This window comes from Strix aluco, chromosome 6, assembly GCF_031877795.1.
Source record: "Strix aluco isolate bStrAlu1 chromosome 6, bStrAlu1.hap1, whole genome shotgun sequence".
Classification (NCBI taxonomy): Eukaryota; Metazoa; Chordata; class Aves; order Strigiformes; family Strigidae; genus Strix; species Strix aluco.
This window is the reverse complement of record NC_133936.1, coordinates 32734417-32756028: the sequence shown is the minus strand read 5'-3', so window position 1 is coordinate 32756028 and position 21612 is coordinate 32734417. Positions and strand designations below refer to the sequence as shown.

At 36.6% G+C, this 21612-nt stretch overlaps 1 protein-coding gene across 3 annotated transcripts in view; it reads right to left on the bottom strand.

The window, feature by feature from the left end:
- The window catches only part of PGAP1 (post-GPI attachment to proteins inositol deacylase 1), a 40134-nt gene that overhangs the window by 18138 nt on the left and 384 nt on the right, over window positions 1–21612 (bottom strand). The window contains exons 2-17 of one of the 3 annotated variants that reach the window (XM_074829561.1): window positions 17512–17665; window positions 13890–14065; window positions 13094–13265; window positions 11869–12029; window positions 9850–9902; window positions 9617–9683; window positions 8267–8372; window positions 7607–7662; window positions 7445–7528; window positions 5625–5674; window positions 4182–4233; window positions 3854–4096; window positions 1346–1421; window positions 1007–1080; window positions 870–921; window positions 93–159 (exon numbers count right to left, since the gene is read on the bottom strand). In XM_074829561.1, the coding sequence (XP_074685662.1) occupies window positions 93–159; window positions 870–921; window positions 1007–1080; window positions 1346–1421; window positions 3854–4096; window positions 4182–4233; window positions 5625–5674; window positions 7445–7528; window positions 7607–7662; window positions 8267–8372; window positions 9617–9683; window positions 9850–9902; window positions 11869–12029; window positions 13094–13265; window positions 13890–14065; window positions 17512–17665 (1643 nt within the window). The remainder of the gene's footprint in view (window positions 1–92; window positions 160–869; window positions 922–1006; window positions 1081–1345; window positions 1422–3853; window positions 4097–4181; window positions 4234–5624; window positions 5675–7444; window positions 7529–7606; window positions 7663–8266; window positions 8373–9616; window positions 9684–9849; window positions 9903–11868; window positions 12030–13093; window positions 13266–13889; window positions 14066–17511; window positions 17666–21612) is intronic. The other 2 variants (XM_074829562.1, XM_074829563.1) reach the window with 2 other exon arrangements.

Genomic DNA, 21612 nt, shown 5'->3' with positions numbered 1-21612 from the left:
TTCTCTCATATCAGAAATATTACCACAACAGGATGCAAACATTATTCAAAAATGTATCAAGAAGTATGTTAGAATTGTTAAAAAGTCCTTACTTTGCTACAGCTACTGAGTCTTCATGTGACCACGGTATGTGAAGCCTGTAAACACTAGGTTTTCTTTCTGAAATGGAAGAGAATTAAAAAAAAATAAAATTAATTAGGAACAAGATGTGGCAACTGTCTCCAAAAACTAAAATACAAGTAATACAAAGGTGGCATATAGATCACTATACAGAATCACTGGGCTTGCAGTTACTTTGCAATTGACACTACAATGCAGATCACTGCAGTTAGCATTGAACAAAAATGACATTTTTTAACTCATGGTGTTACAGAACAAGACAGTGAGACATCAATGTTTAAAGGCAGGACAGTTAGGAGAAAACTCCTGGTTTTCAATACAAAGCTGTAATCACAAGCTAATAAATCCATCTTTTTTTTTGAAACAAAGTCCTTTAACATTCTATTCTGTTTAAGCTTATGTAGCTCAACATTCCGATTTGAGTCCCATATTAGCAAATAAAAATTCCAGCCAAATCTGCTATTCTTGAGAAACACTTTCAACATAATGCAGAATCCTGCTGAAAGTTCAACTTCCCTTTGTTGGGAAGTAAGAAAAACAAACATACTAGGACTAATTCCACATTTTCTTTGAGCTATCCTTCTTTAAGAAGTGGGAAGTGAGAGATATCAGCAGAGACATTTGAGCAGATTATAACAGTACTGCCTAAACCCCATTGCATGAGAGGATTTGTTTCTACCAGTTTCAGTCTTGAGAATTTTCAACAAGCTTTGTTTTATAAATTTATACTTTAGAAGACTTATATTTACCTTTGAGTGACTGGCAGTGGCTCTCTATATAAATTTTGAAAGCTTGATATATCTAAAACATAAAAAAAAGGAAAAAAATCACTTACATTCTCCAAACAGTGGTTACATTAGCTCAAAAACTATAGTAGCATTCTTACTTGGTTAAAGTGCTGGAGCTGTACATTGTAAAGCAAGCCAGTTGAATTTAATGTAATTTTGCTTGAAGAAAACCCTGTAAAGGATGTATTATTTTAACATATTAGACATCTTCAGATTTTTTTTTTTCCAGTAGATTTATGTGCTTCTACACCTGTTATGTCAAAAACCCCCACATTTCTTATTTCTTTTTCTGTTACTAACAAAAGCAGTATTTTTAGTAAAAAAAAAAAAAAATCGCCCAAAACTCCCGACCACTGGAACTTTTAGGCAAATTTATTAATCAAATGTTAGTAGTATTAGTTTTTCATTTTTTTCCAAAAGTAATATGGTATACTTACCAAATGAAAAAAGATGTGTTACAGGAAGCTGTACTCTTCTGGAATCCTCTTTGAAGAATTCACAGTCCAAAGTATACTGCAATTCAGGATATTAAATACAGATCTAAACCAAACATAAGACTATAAAGCCTTTGCACCTGCCAAATTCTATTCACAGGCTCAGGCAGAGTCCAGGACGCAAATACTGAAAAGCCACCTCTCCACACTCCACTGATAAGGACTGGCAGGTAGTTCGTTCCTGGGTAGCATAAGTGTGACTTCCAGGTTACTCTAGCTCTCACCCATTTGCAACAGCCTTCAAAAGGCTATTCAAACAGCTGAGAATGCCTAGAATCCAGTTCACATCCCTCCTTCTCAGGTACATCCTTTTTTGGGGGGTGTGTTGCAAAGAAGAGTGACTTGTCCAAACTCTGGACAAGTCCTAAGCAAACTTTGGACTTTCCTAAGCAAAAAGAACTTTCAGTTTGTCTCCTGAAGCTTAATCATAGGAAAGCAAAGCCAAGGATCCAGCAGGTATGAGTTGTACCATCTCTAATAAGTATTTAGTTCACTTGAAAATTATTTTCCATCCCATTGTAAACCCAGCATTTGTTTACTTTTTAAAAGCAGTTTCCAAGATTTAACACTGGACTGCAACTCAGCAGGTTACATTTTACAAGTGATCTCTCTTCTATCTTTGCTTATCCAGAACATATCTTGCTAATTTAACTGCAAGACGTCTCTGTCACAGCTATCTGAAGATACAGAGATGAGCATTACAATCACTTCAGCTGTGAATAATTTCTCAGATCATGGATTATCATACCACAGACACACAGATTATCTGTGTTACAGAATGGAATGTCAGATCTACTTAGACTTTAAATTCAAACTCAGCGTTCCGCCATTTTCAGGACTAACTAGAAAGGCTGCCAGACCCAGCTGGGTAATATCCAAAGTCTGCTTAGACTCACTGCAAGTGTTCCTCTTACTGGGTTCCCAAGAGGCCTTGATGCAAAGACATCCAACTCATCTGTGAGATTCAGAACTATCAAACTCTGCACAACTGAGTGGTGTTCCTCAGGGGTCGGTGTTGGGACTGGTGCTGTTTAACATCTTTGTTGGCAACATAGACAGTGGGATCAAGTGCACCCTCAGCGAGTTCACCAACAACCCCAAGCTGTGTGCTGCAGTCAACATGCTGGAGGGAAGGGATGTGCCATCCAGAGGGACCTGGACAGGATGGAGAGGTGGGACCAGGCAAACCTCATGAAGTTCAACAAGGCCAAGGGCAAGGTCCTGCACATGGGTCGGGGCAATCCCAAGCACAAATCCAGACTGGGCAAAGACTGGATTGAGAGCAGCCCTGCAGAGAAGGACTTGGGGGTGTTAGTGGATGAAAAACTGACTATGACCCAGCAATGTGCACTCACAGCCCAGAAAGCCAACCATGTCCTGGGCTGCATCAAAAGAAGTGTGGCCAGTAGGTCAAGGGAGGGGATTCTCCCCCTCTACTCCACTCTTGTGAGACCCCACCTGCAGTGCTGTGTCCAGCTCTGGGGCCCACAACACAAGAAGGACAGGGACCTGCTTGAGTGGGCCCAGAGGAAGTCACAAAGATGATCAGGGGGCTGGAGCACCTCCCCTGTGAGGACAGGCTGAGAGAGTTGGGGTTGTTCAGCCCAGAGAAGAGAAGGCTCCAGGGAGACCTTATAGCGGCCTTCCAGTACTTAAAGGGGCTACAGGAAACATGGGGAGGGACTCTGTATCAGGGAGTGTAGGGATAGGACGAGGGATAACGGTTTTAAACTGAAAGAGGGCAGATTTAGATTAGATGTAAGGAAGAAATTCTTTACTGTGAGGGTGGTGAGACACTGGCACAGGTTGCCCAGAGAAGCTGTGGCTGCCCCCTCCCTGGCAGTGTTCAAGGCCAGGTTGGACGGGGCTTTGAGCAACCTGGTCTAGTGGAAGGTGTCCCTGCCCATGGCAGGGGTATGGGAACTAGATGACCTTCAAGGTCCCTTCCAACCCAAACCATTCTACGATTCTATAATTCTATAACTCAGTCTACCACATTATTTGTGGTCTCAGAGGTTGCAGAGTTATCTGTACCATGCTCCCCAGAATCCATATGTGGTGTCTTCAATTATCTACAGCATTCTCTGCTACCCTGGATAAGAGAACTGACTGTTCAAAAAGATAAATATTCAGGAATGCAATCAGAATATGAAGAAAAACAAGGAAGAACACTAGAATCTCCAACAAGAACTCTAAGAACTGGTTTGAGAATTGTTGCTTTGCATGTTTCAAGTACTATTCATGCCTTGCTTTTGGTATTTTATCGAATGAAACTGTTTCTGAGATTACAGAATATAACAGTCACCTTCAAACCACACTGGAGCATAGGTCTACAGTTTCTCAAAGTAACTTAGCACATATTTAATATACTTCCTTTTCCTTCTGTCATAGCATCTGAAAGCTATGAACACACTAAGCAAACAATTTCTGCCTTTATATTTTTTTTTTTACCTTATTGCCAGCTGTAGGTGGTACCTGAATGACAATGTGCGACAAAGAAGGATAGTCCTGAAGTTTCAGTATTACAACCTTAAAATAAAAAGGGAAAAAAAGAAAAAGAAAGAAAAGGGGAAAAAAAAAAAAGAAAGAAAAAGAAAAGCCATGACTGAACATACCCTTAGCTTGCCCCTTGCCAGTTCCCAGATGTCCACCTCTTGTACCCCTTCCTCTGGAACACAACTGCATGTTCCAGTGCTGTAAACAGAACAAATCCTTCTCCCATGACATGCAACTACCCCACGAAGCACCTCCTCCCCACAAAGTTACATACAATACTTACCTTGGTGGTCGGAAGTAACTCAGCTCTCCAAGATAAATCAGTAGCTTCCAGGCTGTAAAAATTCATGCACATTAAAGGATGAGCACATTCATTATGTAGGCACTACCTTATGACAGTGGATTAACATACCATTTTTTCTCTCTCTATGTATTCACATGATTTTAAATTGAGAACAAGTCTGGGTCTACTGCAGTTAGCTACCACAGTAATTTATCAAACTGTAATCATTTCAAATACTGCAAGTCTTGTTTTTGCAAAAACAAGTTAAGCAATGCTCTTTGTCCTACACAAAACATTCAGCAGTTATTAGCCATGCAACTTCAGACACATAATGAAAACTCTTAATGAGCTAAAACAGCACCGGCATTGAATTAACACACAATTTTATTGATATCTTTTAAACATCAAAACTACCAAGTTTTCCCATGGGAACATCTAAAATATACCACATAAACCAAAAATTGTTAGCTGCTCTAGAGTTTGCAGCAGTTCTAAAATGGTGTGTACTTATATTAAGTTAACATACTGAACTGCAACACATTCATTCAGTCATTTTAAGTTACGATTTTTAGAACACCAGGGTAATTCTGTTTCTCCAAATAGTGTTACATGACCTCAGGACACAACCCACAGCAAAACCACTATTATTAGATGAGGTTTTGGGTAGCTGGCTAACCCGCACTTGATGCTCATCAAGGGTTATACAAAGGAGTAACACCCAACTTCTCCTTGGATCAGGAAAAAGTAATTATGACATCTGGCTATCAGCTGAAGGCAAGACTCTGTGGCTATACACCTCAGTACAGATCCCAGAACAGATAAATATTATGCTAGCTCTTCCACCTGGAAGCTTTCCCTACTCTGAAGGGTAGACTGAATTTATTTTGAGCTTACTTTGCAAATGTAAGCTAAGACAGAGTTTTAAATCCAGTTAACAATTATTGTAATGACCTGATTCAAATTGTCATTAAATCACCCACATTTCTAAATATTTTTCACAGGACAATAGCAATTTTGGAATAAGAAAAGAAAAATAAAGAGATGCTCAATCCACTCTTCTAAAGGCTTTGAGTGACATTTGATGTCTTTTGTCATAGTATTCTAAAGAGATGCTACAAAACACACAATTTAGGAATCCAGCACAGCATGTAGTGTCCACAAGAGAGCAACAGGAGCAACTTCTCACTGCTATGAAGGACAAAAATATAGCTTAAAGAAGAAAGAGTTCACCTATTTTATCCTGCATTCACGCAGTAATTTTGAGAAAACCTATTCTTTTCTGTTTTCTTAGTGATACAGAAAGCATGAATTATTCACAGTAAGAGTTTTACTTTTCTTCCCAATCTCTTTCTTCCTAAGGAAGAGGATATTTTATATGCTTTAAATCCAAATGTAGTCTCACCAGATCCATTTGAATAAAGAATAGGAACTGTTTATACTCACCACATTGATGAATTACTGTTCATACAGCCATAAATCCAACTACTTGTGTCCTGTAAAGTCAATACCATAAAATAGTACATTACCTATGTGCGACTGTATGCATAAATATATTAAAAATAGCAATTCTTTACTCCAAACAATGCAGGAGTTAATGCTGATCATCTTCTCCAAAATTTCTATATGCTAACTGTCCCAGTGCACCAGATGCCAGCAACTGTTCTAAAAATCCTCTGATGGGAGAACCTTGGTGCAATTAACTTACTAAAAAGAGTAACAAACTTCCATCTTCATCTCACTTCTTTCCTATTAAGTGCGTCTGCAGCAGCTATCACTATAGTGACCAAACTCTCATACAGATGTCAAATGACGTGTAAAAGTGAAGATGATAAAAAAAGTCTCTCTCAGATTTCCTCAGTTATTTATACTGAAAGATATCCACTAACTTTTTTCTTCATTTCACAATGAAGTCAGACTTCTGTGTTAACAGCATGTGATATACTCCACTAAAAGTCTGGTATCATAATCTTGGAATCACAATTACAAAGATGGAAGGATGAAGCATAAGAGTGAAAGGTGGGGGTTTCTAGGAACCATTTTAAATAACTTCCATTTGCCACCTTTTCTAGTTATGAATCAATACATTTTCTAAAAGCAGATAGAAGGTTAAGCAAACAAACTTTCATCATTTCTCTTTAAAAAAAGATCTGCCTTATATATGATAGAAAAGATTAAACTCTAATTGAATTTTACAACTAAAAGAAACACCTCAAGGTATGTCCTAAGTAGTCAAGAAATAATTCAGATTTTTAATGTTCCACTGCTCCCCGCCTCAAGAATTTAAGTGTTCTGAATCAGTAGCACCATGATGCAAGTATCTCAGACATTGTTCTGTACTTCCTCCTCCTCAAGCAGTACTAGTCCTGTCTTTAAGATTTTCTAACAAAGGCAAAAGTTACCCTATTAAAGCACAACTAAGATCACAACAAATATGTAAAGATATTGAAGGTGATACTGAGAAGAACAATTAGAAAAGCATGGAGAATATACAATCTTTTTTTCACAATAGTGGTATGAGCCTCCTCTTTGTTAAGGGGAGGAGTGGCAACAGGGACAGGCAGGATGGAACTGGAAAGCATTTCAATTGTCTTGCCACTCATCTAAATTACTCGCATAATTCTGAGAAGCATATTTATCCATCTTCAGTTTGCCAAGAGATTACATTAATTACTTTCAAAAAATATTTTTAAAAAATATTTCAAAAACATTTTGGCTGAATTTTTGTCTCTTGAGCTAAAAGTGTAAGAAATGCACGTTACTGCTTCTCCTCTCAATAGATGAGACAATTGAGAAGGTGCCATTTTCTCATCTGGTTTCCATTCTCTTCCACTGCTTAGTGGAAGATCTCTGTAGCCTTTCAGGCTCACTTAAGTTTTATTATAGGAAAGCAAACCTATAAAAAGCTTTCCCAAATTAGAATTATGGTTGAATCCCGGCAGCACTAAAAATAACTTCTTCATTCAAAACCATCAGTAAAGAACTGCACTAAATTAAAGGAGAAAGTAATCTGCGGCTAACCATAAGAGAGCCAAAAATAAAACATTTGAGGTTCAGGTGGCATTGAAGGTTTCAGATCTTGAACACTAAGTGCAACATGCTAAAACAGGAAGCACATCTAACATAGTATATTAGGCTGTGAATGTAAACAGATATCAGTAATTTCAACAACTGTTCATTAAATTGTCTTAAAACTGCAGCAAATCTAAACTTAAAAAACACAGCTTTATAAACAAACTCCAAACATTAAAGAAGTATTTTCTCACCAACATACTATTTTCACAATAAACATGACTGTATGATTTTCTGTGGCTTGCAAGAGGAAATGTGAAGTATTTTCCATTAGAATCCTTAAAAGAAAAAAAAAATTGCTCATTAGAATAAAAAAATAAACATAAAAGCACAACAAGGAAAAAAATGTTACTTACATTGTAAACCGAGTAAGTCCATTTTGAGGCTTTCACTGTAATCCATATGAAAGCTCCTAAAAAGAAGTATGTTTTTATATGCCACACTGCAGGAACTATTATCCTTATCTCCAAAATCTTATATTTTACTTATTGCCAAGGTTTTATCTCTTATCTGTAAACAGCTGTAAATTATGCATTCTTAGCAGCTACAAGGAAACCACTGGTGTGCAGTCCATTTTACCCTGCCATATCATTTAAAAAAAAGGAAGTTACTGATGAAGTAGATCTGAATATTCAAGATTTCCATGAGTAGCACAAACCTAACACAATGGCTCTACAACACCCATACTATCCCTCCTGCAAGAATGGGATGTAAGCATAGATTAGACTGTACTTTTGGCATCCAGCTATTCCAGACACCTTGGTGAAAATATGACTCCTGCTCATACTCCAGAATCTAAGCCATATAAAAATGACAGATTTTTGCTCCTACCCCTTTTAATCTATTTAGTGCTGAAACCACATGAAAGCTGATAGTTTAGGTCTGTAACTCCTATATAATTTTAGCAATGTCTGAAGAATGACAAAATGTATTCTAGAATTTTGTTAGTGAAAAGATTAACTATTAACCAAGGAGTATCATTGAATCCTCCTGTTCAAAAGAAAACTGCTGCACACCTGTGAGTCCTGTAAAAGCTTCAGGATTTTCCTCAAATATCTTTGCAGGGTGTCTCACAAAGTGGTGATTCAATACAGACATTCTCTTCTTTGGATCCTCAGTTATCTAAAAGAAGAGCACATTGTCAAATTTTGTTTTACCAATTTGTGTGATTTACAATCATCACATGATCATAGCTAGTAATACAGTTTTGGGAATGAGAAGCAGAAGGGATTGTTAGAAGACACGGTACACCAACTCTATTCTAAATTCAATAATCTGAACAAATAAAGTGCAATCAATAGTCAATCACTGCAATACATAAAGTCTACACATGTTATAGAGCATAGCTAAATCTTTTAGGTTTATATCCTTGCCTACTCTTAACACAAGGAAACCATTAAATCATTAAACTTTCTTTATAGACACACATGCGTTCTTCCTGAAACCACACACTTATGCCAGAGTTAAGGAAAAATTATCACATTTATATTTACTAGTCCGAGTTCACAAATCCATCTTACTACATCTTGTCTTAATATTTCAAGCATACAAACAGCTGTTGAGCTGCATTGGGATTCACTTTTGTTTTGGGTGGTTTGGGTTTTTTTACCAAATCAAATTTCCAGGACTAAATTTTGTCTATTCAGCTTTTCAAAACTGCTTTCTGAAAAGTTGTACCCTCCAACACACTGCCAATCAACTCCACAACCACAGTACCCCCTTTTTGTCTCTCTATATCACATGCTAGAGTACACATAAGAAACTAGAGAAGTCTGCCCCACACAGCCTCAAAAAGAACACCTGGAAGCCTTCCTCTTCTATGTCTGGGGCTCTGCTCTTACATATTTTCAATGTCTTGGACCTTAATTCTAACTCATATTTATGGCTGCATAACATTTCAGAACAAGAACAGAATGCAATGGGAGATTTCTGCAACAGTTTTCAAAAAGTAAGATGCAGAATATTTATTTAGAAAAGCAATAAATAATGGTAGCTGCTAGTATTTTACTTGCATTCTGGTTTTGTAAGTGCTACTTGCAAAAGGACACCACAAATACATGCTGGCCACTATGATGACAACACCCTTTCAAAGTCTGCATTATGGAAGAAAAGTTCAGTCCACACCCCAGATATAAAGCATCAAGCAGTCAATAATAAAAACTGAGTTAACACCTAATTATTTCTGACACGTTGGTCAAAGATTTTTCAATGACTGGTACAAAACAGTAACAATTTTCTCAGTGTGACTTAGAATAATCAAAAAGGAGTTTTCTGTATAATTAAGTGATATTTGTCCTGATTAAGCATTCTGGAATGGAAGAAGAAAGCACGATAGGGAAATATACAGAATATATACATATACAAACCTGCCTTGTATTTTCATCTATGAGATCAAAAAAAGCTCTTATGGTAGCCAGGATCAATTCTTTGCACCTATAAGACAGAGTAAGTAAAATTAAATCCTGAAAGTAGATATCCAGGGGAATAAAAGTGGTCAGAAGAGACACCATAAGAACATTATACTAAAGTTAAATTATTTTATAATGTGATAACAGTAGAGAACAGAGGAATGTATGGTCAGTCAGTTCCATCAGCTTACCACACTATGGAGAGATGGTCTGTTGAAGCCCAAACTCTAGGCACAGCTGAGCTCTGGAGGAGGAAAGAAGTTAAGATTTTGTTAGTATTCAACATTTTAAAACTCTAATCAAGCCTTTCCTCTCCTTATTTAAACAAATCTGTGCAATTATTTAAAAGAATAGTGTTTCTCTTAAGAGTTTCAGCAACGAGGGTACAATAGAATGGCTTCTTCCGTCAAAAATCTTACAAGTGCTGAAGCAATTAATGAGTGCCATTAGTATAATATATATCAACCATAGCAATGATGATATGCAATGACAGGGTTATTTAGCAATTATCATCATACAACTCAATTCATCAGCTGTTTTCACCCAACAATCAAATCCCCTTGAGGCACACATTGGACTTCCCTATCCTTCTGCATTACCCACCAAGTGCACCCAGGTCCTTGGACAAAAGTAATCCCATGTATGGGTTTATCTTTACCCAAGACAGGAATAACCCAGACTGTCTTCCATAGCATATTTTTAACGTGTACCACAGGGACTTTATCTCCACCTTGACTGGCAGATCTCCTAGTGTTGACTAACCAGGTGGCTTTTGCTAAATCTGTATCCCAGTGTTTGAAAGTTCCACCACCACAAGTGCTGGAGCACTTGTAAAACAGGACTTGTAAAACAAAACGACCAAGTTAACTATGTTAGATAGCAGAGACTAATGGCAAATGGGCAAATAATAGCGTGGAGGAAACTTACCAAAAATTTCTTCAAAGACTGCTTCTATGACTAATCTTACTATTTTAATAAGTGATCCTAGCACACAAGAATAGAAGCATGCCAATGAAAGCTGCTGCTGAAAAATCAAGGGCATCCTCAAGAGAAAGAAGCATCAGAACACCATGCAGAAAGAACTGGACAGTTTGAAACTATTCATTTGTATAAGCATATTGCATGTATTGCATATTAAGGGCTAATACTATCAAAAATGCCTTCCATAAATGGAGCTCATCACCTAGTTGTACAACTTGATTCAAGTAAGCTACGAACTATTAATGCATTACAGTTGGGAAGAAAAAACCAAAATAACCCCCAAAACAAAACAAACTCCCCCAAAACCCACAAACCAAAAAAACCCATGAGAAAGAATAGGTACCACTACACATGAGATCTCATGCAAAATTCTGGTCACCAACACCCAAGAGAAATGAAAGTAGAGCAGATGCAGAGAATGGTTACTAGGACAAAGGGAATGCAGAGTTAATCTTCTTAGCCTAGCAGAATCAGAGCCGGGACTATTTATAGACAGCTTTCTGTACAACAGACAGGAGGTAAACACCATGGGAATGACAACAATTTCAGATAAAATTTCATGTCAGAACAAACAAATTTAAAAACTGGCTTGCACAGTAAGTGGAAGTTCAAAATTACAAATTTTCTCCCTTCTGGGGAGTGTTTTCCAGTTTCTTCCAGGTTTGGAACAGGCCGTTGGGGGGATGGAATGACAAACCTAACTACTTTATGGTGCCTCTTAGGTAGTTTTGGAATAAGATAGATGCCTGCAAAAGCAGAATACTGGACTGGATGATTCAGTACATCCTTTATTCCTAAATTCTTTAAAAACCAATAAATACAAAAAGAATGCTCCAAGCCAGAGCTCTCTTTTTATAATCAAACAAGCAGTCTACTTTTATACTGCACATCTGTCAGTCTCCATATACATATCTCTTGCAGAAACACGGGAAAATAAAATCTGAGTTCTGGAAATGAAAAGGTGCAAGAAGGTGGTGAGAAGAAACAGTACTAAGTAGATGATTCAATTCAACCCCAGCACATACTCTTCCAGTGGACACTCATTTATACTATATGAACTATTTATGATTTTATAACCGTACACTACCTACTTTGTCTTTTCACATGTAGTATTTTTGGTTTTAGTTATACTATGCTGCACATATAGACTATAACTAGACACACGCATTACATAAATAGCTATCTAACATAGCTCCATGCAAAACAAAAAAAATAGTTTGTTTTTTTACCACAACAGATAAGGCACTGTCATGTTGACTCAATCTTGGTAGAAAAGCCAGTCCTGAACGAACTTGGTAATCTCTGAATCCTCCCGCCACAGAAAGGGTAGTTAAATTTCTTAGATCTTGGGCCTTTAGAATCCAATGATTGTTTACAGCTGTATAAAAATCTATAAAATATATTAAAATCAATCACAATTTCCCCATAAGTGTATATGATATACAAAAAAACATAGAGAAACATTTAACTAAAAGCTTCTGTAGGCCCCCCTAGAGGCAGTTAAGCTCTGATTATCACTTTTGATTAATGTAAGGAAGGAAAACTATTGTTTTAACCCCAAGGAGGTAGCAGTTGGGAAAGACACATACACTTACACTCTGTATCAGCTGAGCACGTATTTGTTAAAATAGCAAACCATAGATTTATTTGAAGGACAGCCACAATCCAGAAACAGCAAGGAAGAAACATTGCTTTGCAATCAATTGTAGGAGGGAGAATTAATACAAGCATAATAAATCAAATTCAGCAGCTAAAGATAATCCATTCTTCTCAGGTGCCACAGAGAATAATGAAAATAAATGTCTACTCCCTTTCCTTCACCAGTTCCCTCAATATCTACATACAGCAGCACAATCATCACTGAGTATGTATTTCTTCAGTACAGTTTAGTCAAATCTAGCTTTTTGAGAAGCGTACAGTACATGCAAAATGATTATACTTTATTTTTTATGCCAGTTATTTAGGTAAGCAGAAAATTTGATCTATCTTTTGTGTAAATATATGAAATATATAATTATATCTATATTTAACATTCTCACCCCCACAACCTTTGGGCGTGACAAACATTAAATTCAGCAACTTCTACAGAAATGATGTTATTTAGGCAATTCATTTGATAAAGAAAACCATTACAGAAGTCAAGTTTTAAATAAAAGAAAGAAAAAACGTCATTTGCTGGAGAGCTTGCAAATTTAATAACATGCTCTGCAACTTACTAAAATTACAAATTATTCAGAGCCACGGGCCCTGCACAGAACCTCAAGTTCACATAATCCATTTTATATGACACTTTCTCAGTATCCTAGCACTCTCAATCACCTCAGTAACCAAGGAATAGACTAATGACTGTAAATAAAACAGCACATTTTGCTGTTGATTTGCAAGAACCTCACCGATTAATGCTTGAGAGGATCAATAAATGTACTATGGAATTAGATAACCGGCAATACTTACCGGTAAGATATCTGTCTAAAGGCATTACAGGTGCAACATGAGGTGTGGCTTGTGTAATGAGGAGGTTTATAAGTTCCGGCTTAAAATTCTTCAGAGTAAGCAATGCTCTTGCAACAAGACCACCCATGGAATGACCTACTATTGCAACACTGGTCGGTGCAAACTCTCGATTCTTAAGCAAAGACCAGAGAGTAGACACATCAAAAATAGATTTGACATTGAATTATGATTATCAGTTATACATTATTTCTCCCCCGAACTAACTTATGTCCTCTAAAGGATAATATTATCTAGTATCAAGTTGACAAATTTAGCAACTAAATTTATATTAATTTTGTATCTCAAAAAACTTGCTTAACATGAAGTTTCCAGCTCAAAATATACAGCCTGTGTAAACATAAGAGACTTAAGCTTATTTTAATTTCTGAGGCTCTTAGGGGCATAGGACATCAAAGAACTTTCCTAGAGAAAACTGGATGTAAGGTGATGTTATATTAATAAGCTAGGGAAAGTTTACATCTCTACTACGAAAAAGCATATGTTGCACATGGAAGTATTTATTCAAAAACACAATACAGAAACTAACCAAAGCTCTGGGATTGTCACAAGCATTTAAAAAAAAAAAAATCTATTAAAGAGCAGCAATTCTCTATTGCACTATTATCACATTCCATTATCTACACACACTACAAAGTCTCCCTCCCTCATTCATCATTCCTCAGTTTTCCAGCAAAAAGGCAGCCCAGAATTCCACTCCCAAATGCAAGTACATTATTCAGCATATGTCACTACTTACCCTGTACAACTTAAGAATTACTTTTATGCATTCATGCACAAATTTGGTCTGTCGTTGCAGGCTACCACCATACAATGCAACCAACTCCTCATTAAAGTTGACACTGAAGAAATTAAAATGATACTTGAAGTCAACATCTTCTGCTTTTCTAAGTGCAATGGAGCCCAGAGAACGTACTACGAAAAGAAACCACATCAATTAGAACAGTTTAATAGTCACTGCTTAGCACTGTCATTAGTAGACAAACACATAAATATATAATCTATTAAGAAACAAATGTTATCTGAAATCCATTGTTCACCTCAAATCATCTATAAAAGTAAAAAAAGATGAAAAAACATCCAAAAGCAAATAATCTCTTTTCTAATATACAATCACACTTGTTTTACAGAAACAGATTTGAAGATATAAATAATTAGAGCAAAAAGTATCAGCCAGTCGCTGTCAGAACCAAATTGTAAAACGAGAAAAGAAATAATTATTTCCTATTTTTTTAAGAATTTCTCTGATAAAAAGTATTAGTAAACATATCATAACAAGAGCTTAAAGAATGTGGAAAAGAACAAACTTGATTAGATGAAAAGAAAGTTTGGAATGAGTTAGAAGACCTGCACACTGTGCTTATGGCAGTTAACCATGCGACCTAGCTTACCACTGACTGCAGAGATATTTCATGTCAAAAACAAATTTATACAAGATCAAGGATTATGTTCCTCTACCTGAGGGCTGCTTTTCCCATCTCATTTGTACCTTCTTACCTCCACCAGGACAAGAAGGGAAAATGAGCATTCTTGAATTCAACTCTAGAGGCATTTCTACTGCTAGGCTTTCCTAAAATTCCTTCAAAGACCATCAACTGTAGGACAACATTCCCAAATACCACCAAGATACATATAGGGGATTGGAAAACAAAACCCTAAAGGACACTTTTCCACCTAAAACCTTGAAGGAGAAAATTTTCTGTTTACAAGGTCTTGCTTCTGACCCGTCTTCTCCATCTAACCCCGGCTGCTATTTAATACAGCCTTCTGAGTGCAGAATTGTCCCTGAGTTTCCATGGAGACATGCCAGGATGAGAACAGTAACGGCTGCAAATAAAAAAGCACGGTAGGGGAAGATGAAAATAAAAGAAAGTCCCAGAAGTGAGTATATAAAATAACTAACGATCGCCAGAAAGGTCTGCCCAAATCCAGCGCACATTATCAAGATTCTTCTAGAGAGCAACAGCTTCAGAGATCTGCAGCCTGCAGAATCCTCCTTCTTGGAAAAGTTTGCTATAGAACATATCAAACAAATTTCAATGAAGCTCATGAAATGGGAAAATAATATTTATTAAATACTTTCTATGTTCAAACACGCAAACAGATATTATCAACATGATGATAAATCTAATTTGTAGTCAATCATTTCACCAATTCTATCTAAAGCTAATAAGCAATAAGAACACCTCCAAAATGGTTTGAAAAGACCTAAAAAGTATTTAAAAGGTCAAGTATCTTATCACAACTTTTTATCTTGGAGGTCACAGTAAAAGAAATAAGAGTATTTTCAAAGATCATAACAAAAGTGTGTGACAGATTCCTGAACAGAACTCAGGATTTCAATTCTCCCAGTATCAGGTTCATTCCCAACAATTAAACCAGACCACCATCTTTTACTCAAAGTCTCAATTTTAAAAGGTTCATTTTAGTGCCCATGAAAGATGATGAATTAACATGTTTCAAAAGTGCTGTAACACACCAAAACCTCCTGAAAGGAGGTTGTAATGAGGTGGGTGATGGTCTCTTCTCCCAAGTAGCCAGTGATAGGACGAGAGAAAATGGCCTCAAGTTGCCCCAGGGAAGGGTTAGGTTGGATATTAGGAAAAATTTCTTCACCAAAAGAGTTGTCAAGCACTGGGACAGGCTGCCCAGGGAAGTCACCATCCCTGGAGGTATTTAAGACGTGTAGACATGATGCTTAGGGACATGGTCTAGTGGAAGAGTTGGCAGTGTGAGATTTACGGTTGGACTCAATGACCTTAGAGGTTCTTTCCAACCTAAATGATTCTATGATTCTATGAAAAGCCCAGATTCTAACAAGCCCAGCAAAGGCAGCAGCAGCACTTCTGTCTTCATTGCTCAGCAAATATGAGTAGATTTTAAACATTGTTATGAAAAATAGCAACACCTCTGCTCATCTAAATATCAGAATGAGAGTATGTTATCCCACAAATTCTGAACAAAATATGAATTTTCATAAATTCCATAATAAATCAAAAACTACTCTGAGCCACTGATGAAGACAGAACCATTTATTTTTTCAAGATTTTGAAAAAAGCACATACGGCTTATTGCCAGTCTCCCTAAATCAGTTTCTCAAAGAATAAATATTTAAATATTTACTGATCTTAAGTAGTACATTATATCCACAGCATGTAGTACTTCTCCTCCCTAGTTTTTCTTCTGATACTTCCTTTTGATTCCTAACATGCCATTCTATTTCCTGCATAGTGATGTACTGCCATGCTTTTAGAGACAGCATTAATTCACAGATTTGCAATACTTTATGCACAATTACAAAAGTCCATATGGCATCTCTCATAATCATTATGTTCATAATCTTCTTTGGATGCTATTGTGCCTGCAAGCCTGTATGGATTTTCTGAAGGCATGAGTTGGTAAAATATTTTACTTCATTATGAGCTAAGCGAGTATGTTCTCAAAGAAAATAACTTTGTAAAGCTTCTCTAAAATCTGATAATTTTATCATCAAGTTTAGTGTAAATATAAGGAAAAATTATCACAGTAAGACATCAGGGTTTAGATTGTGGTGGTTCTCCCCATACACATCAATTTTGCCGACATCATAAGAATGTTACTAACTGTTTCAAAGCACATTTTAGAGAACAAAAATAACAGTCTGACAAACCCAGCCTGGAAGGAATACTGGATACTTGAATAAACACTTAAGCACAATACTTCATGTTCATCAAACTACTAACTTCAGTATTTACGATGAAAAATAAAAATGCTTTAAAACTATTACTTCTTTTCATTTGGAGCCTAGAAGTGTAAGAATGAATAACCTGGAAAACAAGAGCAGACTATGTATAAAGTGGGAAGATGATGCTAAGGAAAAAACACCACTACATAAAGAAGTAGGAAATAATGAAACTACAGGGCAAGCCACAAGATGATGCTTGTTTCTATAGCACATAATTACTTCTATCACAGATGGTAGCTTGTTCAGTTCCTTCTAATCAAATTCAGGTCTTGTTTTATTTGGCATAACTGCACTAAACATTGTTCAAATGAAAACCAACTAGATGTTTGCAATCAAAAATACAGCAAAGGTGCAGTGCTGCCATAGTATGGCATAAACTGTACTGTTTCTGGCTTTCAAAAGTTAGTCTCACTCCAGAAAAATATTATAGCTCAACTGTTCTACCAATTTCAAACAAAAATAACGTATTCTGACTGCTTGAAATTAACCATGGGCTAACAAGGACATCTACATCATAATATGATTAACCATTATGACTCTCATTGATATTATTTCAACCAGAAAGCTTCTTGCCACTACCTAATGCATAAATATGAGAGCTCTTTGTAACATACCTATAACTTAGCTAAATGCTTACCTTGTTTGTAACTGCCAGCATTCCCAGGAAGAAAGAGAACTGGAATTCCTGTCAACAGGAGATTTTTGTTTTCTTCGGCATAGTTCCCTTCCCCATAGAGATAGAGCTCATATGCTGGGTATCGTCTGGCTGTTTTCTTGGGTAATTTTATTTTCTGTTGCAAAAGTTAAAAAACACCCAAATATCTTGTTTATATTGTTGCAAACAAGAAAATAAGAGTGGCTATTCAGTCATTTAAATGATCTGGCTTATGTTCTATGTATTGTTTTAAATTACAGTCTAAAGAATACAGAATAAAATAAAGGGGGTTTATTTTAAGTTTTTTTTTAAAGCAAAGTATCAAGTGTTTTGTTTAAGCAGGTATTATTGTGCATAGTGAGTGGCTGCAGTTACTTACTTGAAACAGCTATTAACTGGCTTTGAAACAAATTGTAAATGAATGCAATTATGTATCTTTTAAAGTTGAACATTGGTAAAGTAAATTTAGCCTTACACTACAGAGGAGAAAAGGAGAAAAGGAAAAAAAAAAAAAAAAGCATGTCAAAACCCAACCACTTCTTCCAGGACACAAGAATTTGAGACCAGAAACTGAGGCACATGAGCGATCCTAATTCTTCCTAGTGCACTGGAACGGTTCTAGAATCCTTTCCAATATCATGTAACTCAGAACAAGGATGTGCTACTGCACCTGAAACCAAAGCTAAATCTCAAGAGCAGGGTTACATAGGTGACTGTCAGATGACAACTATTATTGTCAGGGTAAATTACAGATGCAGTGTCAATTCTCTGCAGTGATTTTTAGAGAGCTGTAACTTGCAATGGGAATTTAAACAATAGTAGGAACCACCTTAATATGGCTCATCAGAAAAAATAAAACAAATGATACTTTGGGGGATTTTTTTTGTTGCTGTTTTCAGAATCAGTTTTGTGGCCTAGTGACATAAAACCTGGTTTTGTAAACTCAGGATCCAATTTGCACAGTCAATTGTCATCTTAAAGAAGGCCATATTTCTTGTATTAAAACACAGAAGCAAACAACTAACCACCTAACCTATCACATAACTTATTCACAGGATTATGAACTCCCAAAAAGAAAATAATAAAATCTCTTTGAACCTGAGGGCTAGATGATGATTAAGTCTTAGACCAGTAAGTTATGAGTCTTAGAGCAATATGACACTGCTTTAAAGCAAATAAGTAGTAAGCAAGAAAATATTTAATTAACTTCTGTATGGAGCTTGGTTGGTTTATAATTTTGAGTGTCTAAGATATAGATTTTTAAAGTTTCTATGAATGCAAATACACTTGTTCTAGCATTTGTTTACTTATGACAATTCAGAGACAAGATAATTAACAAATAAATATATTAAGATGTAATTTATATTTTAAGGAAACACTTTAGAGAATAACGTCAAAACTAAATTCAGTTTTGCATCAGAAATTTTCACTACTCTTAATCGCTTTCTCAAAATAGAAGCATCTCTATTTCTGATATTTCAGTTGTCTCCACTGTATCTACAGCAAAGGTGATTTAGTTTTAATTCCTTGTTCCCACACACTCTTTCCCTTCCCTCGTTTTCCTCTGTCTCTCCTCAGATAAAGACTATTTCCTTTCTCCCTGAACCTTCAAATTTTTTGCCACATTGGTCACTTGCAACCTCTTCTTATGTTTGAGATATGTATTTAAAATGCATATTCTATAATATATAAACATATTTTTATATTATAACAAAATACACATATTAGAGGTTAAGCTCTGTTCAGGGCTTATGTCTTCAGATAATCCTTTCAATGTTCTTTATTTTTTCTCCATCATCTCGCCTTTCCAACTTCACTGACTTCACTGTCCCTTTCTCATTCCTTCCTACTGCTCCTTTTACAAAGGCTTTCAAAATTCTGTGAAAAAAAAGACTTAATCAGTTTCCACTACTCAACTAAGTGCCATCAAGATATGTTCATGGGACTTCCTGATGGAGCAAATCAGCTGTTCTTCCACAGTATCCTCCTGGTTCATTGTGTTTTTCAAAACTTTTACAGAACATAAAATGAATGAGCCACCCTTCTTTGGGTCAATGTTGAAAGCAAAAAAACTATACAATCTGTGAGAATTGTACTACCAAAACAATGGGTTTTTTTGGTAAATCACAGTGCTCAAATATTATAACAAAATGGCAACACATAACTTCAAAGAAAAACAGACACAGAGTCATGTTCCATGACAGTGGTGGTAAATTCTGAATTCCCAAGACATTGGTTATATAATTGGTTGTAATGAGCTACAGTAACTTTTTACAGTGTCAACATAGGCTTAATTTTTCACCCTGATTCCCAAAGAAATTAGGCTTATGTGAAAAAGTTCTCATTACTAACTTCCAAATTTCTTACCAAGCTTAGCTGAATAGGACAAGGGTAGGTTAAATTCAAATACTGCAGTTCTACAATTCATGCAAAAAAATATGGTTAAGTACAAAAAAGAAAAAAAAATCCAAACCGATTCCATTACTTAGTATTAGCTTGACTGTGAGCTAACCCACACTGTTAGACACAAAAGAAATGAAACTTATGTTTAATTGCTCAAATAGTTGTTTTGTAATGTGATACCCAGTCTGGAAGGGAAGACGGGTAACTCTCACCTGAAATTCCTACCTTGTGATTTCCTACCAATGCCAGCATTACAAAGACATGAAAAATTAAACAACCAACCCCTCCAACAATAAAGAGGTGCTTGAAAAGTATAATACTTCAGCAAACCCCAACAAATTCATAATTCCTCTGCCCACAAAAGTACTGTTTTCTATAAAGTAAAATTGATTGTTCAGGGGATAGAAATTCTGAAAGGCATACAGCCAACTGTGACTTGCATCTCCTGCATGGAGCTACTGCTTACCCCTAAACCTTGCATCTCCTACCAGCACACTTGCCTAAAAGCGCTTAGAATTTAAGTCCTGACATAATGAGTAAATACAAAAGATCTGTGATGGCAGATGAAAATTTCAGGCAACCACCAATAACATCACACAGGTTCTCTTTTGTAGGTTAACATGACTATGTCGAAGTAGCAAATGAAGGTTAACAGATCCAAAAATTAACTTCCTGCTTCATTACCAATTTAGGTAGTAAGGTTTTTTTCTTTACTATGCAAGACAACTTGCCACCTGCCTCAGAACAGTTCATTTTTTTTTTCCCAACATAGATTATATCCTAGATAATGCTAAATGAATGTTTAGGAAACAACAAAACATGCTTTGGGATGCTTTTAATAGGACAGAAAACCCTGTAGTAAGAACTACTATTAGAAAGAGAAATTGTTTATGCAGTATTAGCAGTGAAACTAACAGATATTTACATTTTCCTGCTATTAAGCCATACCATGTCTGGAAAACAAGTTCCATCAGCAGCCCTCTCTCTCAAACTGATCCAAGGTTTTCAAAGAGGTTTTTAAAAGGCTTCATTACCAAAGCAAGAGGGACTTCAGACAGATTTACATGTTATCCCATACGTGGTGGGATGTGCCACCTACAAAGTGCTCACCGCGAAGACTTTGCACTACTGTTCTCCAGCTCGAGAAATACGCTCAGATTTGAATCTTTAGTTATTCACTTTTTTTTTTTTAACACGTTAATTGCTTCATGCTCTATAATGTCACAAAAAGTACAAGACACAGCCTCCTGGGCACTAACAGTGCTGTGAGTGCTGTCAGCGGACCTGGCCCAGCCTCTTCCTTTGCAAAAGCTTGGATGAGCTTTTGACCGGTTTTACCAGGACTACAGGCACTTACAGGTTAGGAAATCGGAAGCTGTTTTATTCATTTTCTTTTGTACAGGCAACAGTACGAAACACCTCGTTACTTTACAGGTAGACAGCTTTTCCCTTCTGTAGCTAGCCAAGGTGCACCATTAGATGATGCAGCCAAAGCAGCGCGTTTCGCCAGATACGCCGACCATGCCAGAACTATTTTTGCCCCATTTACAGCTTGCTATTCTGCAGACGCCGCCTCAGCCAAGTTAGCTAACCCCAAAGTTACGGGAGCATCTGGCAGTCGCCTGTGCGGTGGCTCTCCCGCGGCTGAGCGCCTTCGGGGCCGTTTTCCTTTCCCTGTGG